General features: G+C 42.1%; 1 protein-coding gene and 1 long non-coding RNA gene across 2 annotated transcripts in view; one reads left to right on the top strand and one right to left on the bottom strand.

Annotated features, from left to right (window-relative positions):
* LOC103588369 overlaps positions 1 to 2,846 on the top strand; it is a 15,346-nt gene extending 12,500 nt beyond the window's left edge. The window contains exon 2 of the long non-coding RNA XR_550307.1: positions 2,642 to 2,846. This is a non-coding gene — a long non-coding RNA (uncharacterized LOC103588369). The remainder of the gene's footprint in view (positions 1 to 2,641) is intronic.
* Positions 19 to 11,349, bottom strand: part of ANKRD55 (ankyrin repeat domain 55) — a 115,821-nt gene continuing 104,490 nt past the window's right edge. The window contains exons 11-12 of the mRNA XM_008570037.1: positions 3,695 to 3,787; positions 19 to 401 (exon numbers count right to left, since the gene is read on the bottom strand). Of these exons, the coding sequence (XP_008568259.1) occupies positions 283 to 401; positions 3,695 to 3,787 (212 nt within the window). The 3' untranslated portion in view covers positions 19 to 282. The remainder of the gene's footprint in view (positions 402 to 3,694; positions 3,788 to 11,349) is intronic.

Here is an 11,349-nt window from a genome sequence, read left to right as displayed (position 1 = left end):
AAACATAGCTAAGTTTCCTTGCTGTTAACATATTTTGACTTTTAATTTTGGCATGCATAGGTCACAGAAACTCACAGACTTAACAACATATGCACACCCAAAGATCCTAAGTGCTTATTTAGGAATTGTCTTTATTTGGAATAAAGAATTTTGAGTTACAAAACTGTGGATGGCTTATAGATGCAGCTTACTAAATTAGTCTTTGTTCTTACAAACTACTCTTGTCCTCTGAGAATTGAAAAAAAAAATATCATCTATATTTCTGCAGTTTGCTGCCCACAGTTAATTTTCATCATTGGGATCAGCCGAGTGTTCACTCTCGTCAGCTGGCATTCTGTGTCCCCGGTGACTTGGAATAGCAGGAAGCACTCGGTTTGTCCATAGAGGTTCTCCAGATAGAACTGGGGAGGGGGAAGAGAATGAGAGACTTTGAAGATTTGCTTGTCTCAGAGTCTCATGAGGAATGGTGTGAGGACAATAGTGTTATTTCTTAACAAGTGGAGGCATTTCTAAGAAGTTCATCTTGGAGAGAGCTAGACGGCAGAGGAAAGATGTGTATACATATCTGTCCAGGCTTATCATGCAGATAGTGTTATTTCTTAACAAGTGGAGGCATTTCTAAGAAGTTCATCTTGGAGAGAGCTAGACTGCAGAGGAAAGATGTGTATACATATCTGTCCAGGCTTATCATGCAGTCAGGGATTTAAAATACTCACTAATACAAGACTGCACAAAGTTTGATCAGAACATGATTGAGCTGTGCATGCCTGGCAGAGCTATTCTGTAGGGTGGAGTAGCTGTTGAAGGTCAAGTCAGCACAAGGCTCCAGACAAGCTCCAAGACATTTGTGTCATGCTTTTATGCAAACCTTAAAAGGTTCTCAGGTTTCTTTTAGGAAAAGCACGGTGTGCTCTTCCATTTTTTCTTGTAGAGCTAAGTTGATCTAAGATCTTTATCTTTCCTTCTCTCCTGAAACTTAATTGTGAAAAGCAAAGCTCTTGGGCTGTGACAAGGAAAACCTCTCTGGCTTCTCCAAGCTCCACCAGAATTCAAGATTGAGTGACTCGTTCCTTAAATAGATGTCTCTGTGGCTACAGTTCTGCTTAAAGACAGGTTCAGTCCTGAATTTCATTCAATGGTAGAATCGACACCATCCCAAATCTCTCACTTTACACTAATCAGTAACAGCAGAGAAACTGATCCGTCAAGGAAGAGGTCTTGATTTCTGCTGCTAACTTTCTGTGTGACTTTGGACATATCCCTCCATCTCTTAGTTTCCTTTTCTCTTCTGCAAAAAGATGGGGTTGTACTAAGACTCTGTGGCTCATTGCTTTTACCTAAAGAGTTCAAGAACTCTTGGTTTGTCCCCTTGAAACTCTAGCCTGGTGGATAAAAGATATATTAGATATTTACTCTGTTCAAACAGAGTGCCAAATATTTTACGTAAGTTATTTCTTTTCATTCTCCCAACAATCTTATCAGGTTGGCACTATTGTTAGACACAAAGTGAGGAAACTGAAGTACAAAAAGGTTGAGGAACCCATTTGAGATGGTTAGGGTAGCTCCTAAATCATCTAACCTGCAATTAAGAGGATGGGGAGGGTGTGTGCGCATGCGTGTGCGTGTGTGTGTGCATGCACGCGCACGTGTGCATGTGTGTCATAAATGAGGTAGGGTGGAATAGGAAGAAAAGGACGAAAGGAAATGATAATCTGGTAAACACTGCTGGTTTCATAAGGCAGCTAAATCACAGTTGTGTAGTTTTGCTGCTAGCTCTGCTACTTACTACCTAAGTAACATTGGGAAAGTCATGTAACTTTTCTGGACTTAGTTTTCCCAATCTGTACAATGGGAAAAATAACAGAACCTGCCTCAGGGTAGAGCTATGAGGATATACAAACTCAGAATGAAGCTGACAAGCATTCTGAAATGTCGATAGTTTCAAATTTAACAGTGGCTGAAAATTAATGATTTGAGTGTCAGTTAAACTTTTTTTTTTTTTTTTTGTCTTTTTCCGTGTCCGGCAACGGATCGCAACCCTCAGTGTCACCCCCGTACCGGACCGGGACCGGCAACGGGATCGCAACCCTCGGGGTTGCCCCCGCGCCTCGTTTAGTTAATTTTAAATATGTTTGCTTAAAGTCTATATTTTTTGTAACCTTTATTTCTTCATTAATCTAAATTTATTTTTAATGATTGTAGACAAAACTTTTTAAAAAGTCAAATTTGAGTGTTTCTCAGCTACAGTAAAAGAGATATATATATATATATATATATTTTTTTTTTTTTGTCTTTTTCCGTGTCCGGCAACGGATCGCAACCCTCAGTGTCACCCCCGTACCGGACCGGGACCGGCAACGGGATCGCAACCCTCGGGGTTGCCCCCGCGCCTCGCTCAGCCAGCGAGCGGGAACCGGTCTGTATGTGGGATCCGAACCCTCGGCGGGAGCGCCTCCACGCTTCCCAAGCGGCGCACTAGCGCAGTGCGCCACCCCCTAAACTTTTGCTTGCTGATAGCTGTTAACTTCCCTCCCCATACCTCTTGTTCCTGTAATATAATTATATAAGTTGATATTTGGTTTTCCGTCAAGCTGAGGAGATGACCCAAACATCACAAGGAGAATTTATGTTTGTTTTGCAGAAAGAATCAATGCTCTTAAAGAAATTGAGACCACTGGATGACCCAGCTCCACCTGCCACTGGTACTAAGGAACCTGGTCACCTAAGATCTTACCTGGAATTGGAGAAAACACAGACCTTCCCTTAATTTCCCCAAGACTTGGAGAGATTTTTCTCTCCTGTCTTATTGCTTTGGACAATTCAAATAAACCTTTCTCTATCTCTAAGCACTGGTGTTTCAGTTTTTGGCTTTAGCTGCATGTGGGGTACCCGATCCTGGAATTTTGGACTCTGGCAACAAGAATTTCTGGGTGTGGGACCCAGGAATCTACTTTATAACAAGAACCCCAGGTAATAAACTCAAGTTTGAAGATTACTGGCCCAATAGAATGTATTAAAATTTTATATTATGAGAGGTTTTTTGTACAAAATATTATAAAATAAATCATTGATGCCAAAAATAATCCTGATGATCAGCCTCTCCTTTTTGCTTTGGGATGCAGGGGCTGTGAGTACACAGGTGATGCACAACACAGTAAGGAAAGCAAGGTCAAGAGGTCAGGCTTTTTTTTTTTTTTAAAAAAAGATGACCGGTAAGGGGATCTTAACCCTTGACTTGGTGTTGTCAGCACCACGCTCACCCAGTGAGCAAACCGGCCATCCCTATATGGGATCCGAACCCGTGGCCTTGGTGTTATCAGCACCGCACTCTCCGAGTGAGCCACGGGCCGGGCCCAAGAGGTCAGTCTTAAGAGAAGAATTTTTAAAGCAGCTTTGTAAGAACATTAAATAATACATAGCAAAATAAACTTCTCCTATCATTTTTATAGTTAAAACGCAAAAATTCCTGAAGAGAGGGAGTATTCTTTCTTCTTTCTTTTTCTTTTCTTTTTTTTAAAATAAGCTTTACCAAGTTAGATGAAGCTTTAAAGACTGTCTCTATTTCCTTGTAACTTACGAGTTTTGACCCCTGATGTGTTCCCTTGAAAAATGAAAGTAAACTGAAATAATATTTAGTTGTGTCTAGATGTGTTAACACTTGCAAAGGAAGCTGAAGAAGATTCACAATACTTACATTTTTGGTCTGGTAGGGGAGCTAGGTTGTTCCGAGTGACAGGAAGATCCCTGATTTTGGGTCTGTTTGGGGAGAGATGCTGAAAATTTTGTCCTGGGGACAAACATATTTGCATCAATCATTTGAGACTCAACCAAGTGCAAATTATAAAGTGTAATGGATAAGAGAATCATAGAAGTTGTTAGAGATCAAATTTAAGGTGCTAACAGCAACAATGAAAACAATAATGACAGCTATACTTTACGGCATTTGTTATATTCTAGCCATTGTTTAAATGACAGAGAAAGGTAGCGGAAATCATTTTTTTTTTTTGTCATTTGTCTTTTTTCCGTGACCAGCAACGGGATCGCAAGCCTCGGTGTTGCTCCCGCGCCTCGCTCAACCAGTGAGCGGGAACCGGTCTATACGTGGGATCCGAACCCTCGGACGGGAGCGCCACCGCGCTTCCCAAGCGGCGCACTATCCAGTGCGCCACCGGGCTGGCCCAGCGGAAATCATTTTTTTTTTTTGTCATTTGTCTTTTTTCCGTGACCAGCAACGGGATCGCAAGCCTCGGTGTTGCTCCCGCGCCTCGCTCAACCAGTGAGCGGGAACCGGTCTATACGTGGGATCCGAACCCTCGGACGGGAGCGCCACCGCGCTTCCCAAGCGGCGCACTATCCAGTGCGCCACCGGGCTGGCCCAGCGGAAATCATTTTTTGAGTGAACTAGTTTATACAAAATTTTACAAACAAGCATAGCTGGTTACTCATCCCATAAAAGTTAAAATTGGAAAAAATAAAAGTAAAATAGATATAGCATAACTTATCACATATTCATCAAATCTTTGATGAATAAGTGGGTGATGAGTGGGATATCTTTTTCCAGAGCAGTGTTACTCACTCCTGGCTGCACATAGGAATTAGCTGAGGAATTAAAAAGAAATCCTGCTGCCTTAGCCACATCCCACATCAATTAAATCAGAATCTCTGGGGAGGGGGCTGGGCATCAGATTTTTATCAGTGCCCAGATAATTCAAATGTGCAGCCAGGATTGAAAATCACTGACCTAGAAGATAGAGCTGTTCTCTAACGTTGACTGTAAGCAGTAGCGTGCTGGAGCTGCATGCACCATATGAATCGGCTCTTGAGAACTGATGGTTACATTTTCAGAAATATGTGAACTGTTTGAGATCACTCTAGTGTCTTGAAATCAGCTTTGGGGGGAGTATTTACACCATGGAAATGAGCAAGCACTGATTTTTCTCCTGCAGAGCCAGTTGTTAAACATTCATCAACACGCTACTGGTTACAAAGATGGATGTTCCAGATATCTGAAAATAGAAGGGAATACACAAAAGTTATTTAAGTTCATTTTAAAAATTAATTGAATGATGTAATGAATAGGAGTTTGGTCTCTGGGCCCAGACAGGATTAGGATGGATTCCCCGTTTCCCCACTTTTTAGCTATATGACCTTCATCAAATAATACAACCTCTCTAAACCTCAATTTCTCCATCTATAAAATGGCAAAAATAATTGTATCTGCCTTTTCCAGTTGTTGTGAAGATTAACTTGGAGAACAAGTGTAAAGCATTAAACATTAGCAAAAAAGATGATTTGATCTTTTGTCTATTAGTCTAGTAAGAAGGAACTGGAATACTACAGCAATGTTCATAGGGTTTGAGAGTCTTCTGTTTTGGTAAAGTAGTCCTTAGCACAAATAAAAAAAAAAAAGCATTAGCCAATTCATCATCTGCTGATGTGAATGGTAGATTCACTGTATAGGGGCAGCCACCTAAGCTGTCATTTGATGGAGATTGAGTAAAATTTCCAGTCTCCCTGGAGGATATTTTGCCATTACATTTTATTCCTTTGAACTTTGAAGGCTAAATAACTTAAAGAGCCATTACTTACAAAAAAACTTTCTTGAATAGAATTATGTTAAAATCCATATCTTAATTATTTCTTGCTTAGGGTTGAATGTCTCCCCAAAACATAATCCCCACTGTAACAGTTGAGGGTGGGAAATCCTGTTATGGTAATCAAAAGGTGGGGTCTTGGAGAAGTGATTAGATTCTGAGGACCATGCCCTAGTGAATGGATTAATAATGGTAGTCAGGGGCATGGTTCTGAGAGCTTTAAAAGGAGAGCACATGAGAGTCTTTCTCTCTCTGCTTCTGCCATTTCACAATGTGATATGTCATGTCACTGAAGTCACCACTAACAAGGCCTTCACCAAATGTGTTCCCTGGACTTTGGACTTCCCAGCCTCTGAAACTGTAAGCAATAAATTTCATTTTCTTACAAAGTACCCAGTTCCAAGTATTTTGTTATAAGCAACAGAACTTAACTAATACAGAAAACTGGTACCAGAGAAGTGGAGTGTTGCTTATGACAAATACTTGAAAATGTGGAAGCAGCTTTGCAACTGGGTGTTGAAGACAGGCTGGAAGAATTTGAAGGAGCAGGCTAGAAAAAGCCTAGCTGCTCGTGAGAGTTTAGAAGTCAAGAAAACCAGGGAAAATTTGGAACTTCTTAGAGACTGGTTATATAGTGGTGACCAGCATACTGATAGAAATATGTACAATAAAGGCCATACTGAGGCAATCTTAGATGTAAGTATGAAGGAGCTTTTTGGAAACTGGAACAAAGATCACCCTTGTTATGAACTTGCAAGGAACATGGCTGCATTCTGTTCATGCCCAAAAGATATACAGAACGTGGAACTTCAAGATGCTAATCCAGGGTATTTGGCAAAAGAAATTTCTAAGCAGCAAAACTTTCAGGAAGCTGCATGGCTACTTGCAACAGTCTATTCTGAGTTATGGCAGAAAAGGAGGCATGACATAAAAGGCAGATGTATAATTAAAATGGAAACAGAGCATAGGATTTGGACAATCTGCAGCCTGACCATATGGTAGAGAAGCAGAGAGCATTTTCAGGAGAAAAATGTAATGGTGCTAAGAAGATTAGTACAAAAGAAAGGGATTATCAAGAGAAGGGAAAAAAGCCCTTAAGGCATTGCAGAAGTCTCTGGGGTCAACCCTTCCATTATGGGCCCAGAGGCCTATGGAGATGGAATGGTCTTGCCCTCCATACGCTCACTGCCCGGGACCATCTCTGGATGCTGATTCCCACACCAGCACTCTGGCTGCTTTGGCTGCTCCAGCTATGGCTAAATTTGCCCCAGGTGTTGCTGAACCTGAAGCTTTGGAAAACACAAGCCAAAAGCCTTGCTAGCATTCACATGGTGTTTAGACTGCAGGCTTGCAGAATGCCAGAGCTGTGGAGGCTTCAGAACTTCCATCTCAGTTTCAAAGGGTATATGGAAAAGCCTGGGGGCCCAGGAAGAGATCTGTCTCAGGGGTGGAATCACTGCAGACAGACTTCACTAGACCAATGCCAAGCAGAAATGTGGGGTTGAAGTTGCAACAGAAAATCCCCATCAGTGCCATGTCTAGTGGAGACATGGGAGCAGGACCACTATGGAGACCTCAGAACTGTGGAGCTACCAGTGTGCAACTCTGGCCTGTGATTGCTGAAGCTTCATCTGAGGAAAGCCATAGAAGTGGAGCTGAGGACTTGGGGACCCAACTCCTGTACCAGTGTGCAGAGGACATTGAACATGGAGCCAAGGTACATGATTCATCAGCTTTGATATTTAATGCCTGCCCTGCTGGGTTTTGGACTTGTTTGGACCTGTTACCCCTTTCTTTTGGCCTATTTCTCCCTTTTTGGATGGGAAGATGTTTGTCCCACCATTGTATCTTGGAAGTAGATAACTTATTTTGATTTCACAGATGGGACTTCGGACTTTGGACTTTTGAGTTGAAACAAGTTAAGACTTTGGGGATGGAATGAATGTGTTTGCATGTGAAAAGGACATGAGTTTGGGGGGCCAGGGGCAGAGTGTAGTGGATTGAATGTCCCCCAAAGTCACTGAAGCTTAATCCCCCTGTAACTTGTGAGGGTGGGAAATTCTGTTATGGTAATGGATAGGTAGAGCCTTGAAGAGGTGATTAGATTGTGAGGACCTTGCCATAGTGACTTGTTTAACAGTGGTCATAGGCATGGTTCTGAGGGCTTTAAAAGGAGAGTATGTGAGAATCTCTCTCTTTCTCTGCTCTGCCATTTTGCCATGTGAGACCCCTGTGTCACCGTCACCACCACAAAGGCCTTTACCAGATGTGTTCCCTGGACTTTGGACGTTCCAGCCTTTGAAAATGTTAAGCAATAAATTTTGTTTTCTTTGTAAATTACCCGGTTCTGGTTATTTTGTTATAAGCAACAGAAATGGACTAATACATTCATGAACACTTATGCAGAAATTGCAAAACCAAGAAATGAGATAATGATCATTATGGATAATGTCAATTGAGCATTTACTAATGTCAGGAACTGGGCTAAATGCTGTAGGCATAATCTCATTTAAGCCTGACCACTACCTTTTCTTGGGAGATAGATACTCTTAACATCCCCGTTTCACAAAGGAGTACCCTATGGCTTGGAGGAGTTCTAAAAGTGCTCAAGGTCACATGCTGGGAAGTGATAGAGCCCCAACTCCAACCCAGGTCTGGCTGACCCTATAACCCATGCTATCTGCCTATTGTTAGGATGGAAGAAATGGACAGAGAGGGCTCCAGTGACTTGAGAGGTGGAAGGAGAGCTAAATTTTATTTTGCCTGGTGTTGAGGGACAGGGTGCACAGCCCAAAGCTCTCTGTGTTGCAGGCACCGCCAGGAAGTGTCCAGTCTGTGGGGACAGGATCAAGGACCACTGTCCTAGAACAAAAGGGCAGAAAAAGTTTTCACAGCTATGTGGAGGAAACAGAGACGACTGGAGGATGAATAATAATGTCAAATAAATAAACTCAAGATCAAGGACCACTGTCCTAGAACAAAAGGGCAGAAAAAGTTTTCACAGCTATGTGGAGGAACCAGAGACGACTGGAGGATGAATAATAATGTCAAATAAATAAACTCAATAATCATCTATCGCACACCCGCTGTGTTGCAGACGCTGGGGTACAAAGAGGAGGAGAAGGCAAGGTGCCCAGGAGGTGCTTAAGGTTCCTGTGGGAGGAGAGACAGGAAAAATTGTCATTTTGAAACCTTGTGAGGTGAGTAATGCGGTGATAGAGCATGTGAGGGCATCGCACAGGAATTGAGGGGCCAGAGAGGTCGAGGTGTTCTTGAATCCCACAGACCTTCCTGGAATGTCTGCTCTGCCACTTCCTAGCTAGCTCTGTGACCTTAGGCAAGTGAGCTAATCTCTCTGTCTCAATTTCTTCATCTGTCAAAGGGGGAAAAAACTTCGGCAGTGTTGTTGAAAAGGAGGTGTGTAGTTCACTGTCTGCCCCAGAGGAGGGGGCTCAACAAGGCTTAGGCAAGTGAGCTAATCTCTCTGTCTCAATTTCTTCATCTGTCAAAGGGGGAAAAAACTTTGGCAGTGTTGTTGAAAAGGAGGTGTGTAGTTCACTGTCTGCCCCAGAGGAGGGGGCTCAACAAGGTAGAGTCATTATGGTGAGTAGTAAGAAAGCTATACCCCCTGCAGGGATCAGGGTGAACTTCACAGAGGAGGTGAAATTTGAGCTGGTTCCTGAAAGATTACAGGAATCTGTCAAGCACACAGCGGAGAGAAGCTAAAATAACATGGGCAAAGATGTCAAAGAGTATAAAGGTATAAGGGTTGTCAGGGAACTGAGAGATATTCAAGGAACTGCTGAGAACATGGGGGGTGGGTATTTGAGATGGGAGGTGCGGAAGCTGAGAACAGGGAACCAAACCAGACCCTCTGTGAGGGCTTTGTCTGTCCAGTTTGGCAATCTGGCCTTTGTCCTAGAAAGATGCAGAGCCTCTGATGAGGGTTTGGATCCCTGTACTGGCCAGTGGCCACAAAACAAAAACAAAATCCAAACAAAACAAAAAAGCCAGAGGGGTCACAGGATCAGACCTACCCCGTCAGAGGAGTGCATTGTTGCTGGGATAGTCAAAAAAATTCTGGAGAAGGAAGTGAGCACTTTCTTACTTTTCTTGTGATGGCTTGTAAATAACCAGGCTAGTAGAAAACACCACAGAGCTTTCTGTTCCATTTTCTCTGGAAGCTGCTTGAAATGAATAAAGCTGATGTGTTCCAAATTTTAACTCATTAGGATAAGTGCCTCATCCCCCATCTCTCTGCATCTAGCCCACTAACAGGTCTCAATAAATGTTAAACAATAATCATTATAGCTAAATGTTCAGAGTTGCTGATGTAAGCACAGGATAGTGGCTGCCTGGAATTGAAACAGTAGCACTACTAGCCTGTATTATTTCCACCAAATCCAGGGCAGAAAAGGAGAAAAGACTATCCAAGTTCAAGTCAGTGGTGCAGGGTACGATTTACGGTATCCAATTGCTTTCCCATGTTAAGCTTTTACATAAAAAATGGGAGCTCAATGTAGAAATCTGCTAAGTTTCAACCTGCCTAGACTAACAACTTAAACCATGCATGTGAACCCTTTCAATTATAGCACAAAAGCCTCAATATTTCTAAAAACAACATGTCAAATTTCGTTAAAAATGTTCACAAAAATAAAGTCCATAAGACAGGGAAATCTTTTTATTGGGGAGGACAATGTAATTTTATAAGTAAATTGCATTGTAGATAATTGGTAAGCATACCAACAAACTGGACTTTAAGATTTAAAGAGGGAAACACATTGCCATGGTGATGCCTTCCTATTTAGATTTGGGTTCAAGTTCTGCATATATCACTAACTAGCTGTAAGACTTTGAGCAAATCATTTAACTTTTCTAGGTCATGTGAATTATAACTGAAAAGGGCCCTGCAGTGGATTGAATGGCCCCCTGAAGTCACTGAAGTTTAATCCCCACTGTAACTGTTGAGGTCGGGAAATCCTATTATGATAGTTGAAAGGTGGGGACTTGAAGAGGTGATTAGATTGTAGGACTGTGTAGTAGTGAATGGATTAATAATGGTGGTCATGGGCATGGTTCTGAGGGCTTTAAAGTGAGAGCATGCGAGAGTGTCTCTCTCTGCTCTGCCATTTCTGCCATGTGAGACCCCTTTGTCACTATCACCACCACCAAGAACCTCACCAGATGTGTTCCCTAGACTTTGGATTTCCCAGCCTCTGAAACTGTAAGCAATAAATTTTGTTTTCTTACAAAGTACACAGTTCCAAGTATTATAAGCAACAGAAATGGATTAATACAGAAAATTGGTATCAGAGAAGTGGGATGTTGCTTACAACAAATACTTGAAAATGTGGAAGCAGCTTTGGAACTGGATGTTGAGAAGAGGCTGGAAGAAATTAAAGGACCAGGCTAGAAAAAACCTAGCTGTTGGTGAGAATTTAGAAGACAAGAAAACCAGGGAAACTTTTGAACTTAGAGACAGGTTAAATGGTGGTGACCAGAATGCTGATAGAAATATGGACTGTAAAGACCATTCTAAGGAGATCTAAGATATAAATAAAAAGGAGCTTATTGGAAACTGGATCACCCTTACTACGAACTGGCAAGGAAATTGGCTGCATTCTGTTCATGCCCAAAAGTTTTATGGAATGTGGAACTTCAAGGTGTTGACCCAGGGTATTTGATGGAAGAAATTTCTAAGTAGCAAAGCATTAAGGAAGCTGCATGGCTACTTGCAACAGCCTATGCTGAGTTA

Source organism: Galeopterus variegatus, unplaced genomic scaffold, assembly GCF_000696425.1.
Source record: "Galeopterus variegatus unplaced genomic scaffold, G_variegatus-3.0.2 Scaffold562, whole genome shotgun sequence".
Taxonomy (NCBI): domain Eukaryota; kingdom Metazoa; phylum Chordata; class Mammalia; order Dermoptera; family Cynocephalidae; genus Galeopterus; species Galeopterus variegatus.
Note: the sequence above shows the minus strand (reverse complement) of the source record. Positions and strands in the feature narration are given on the sequence as shown.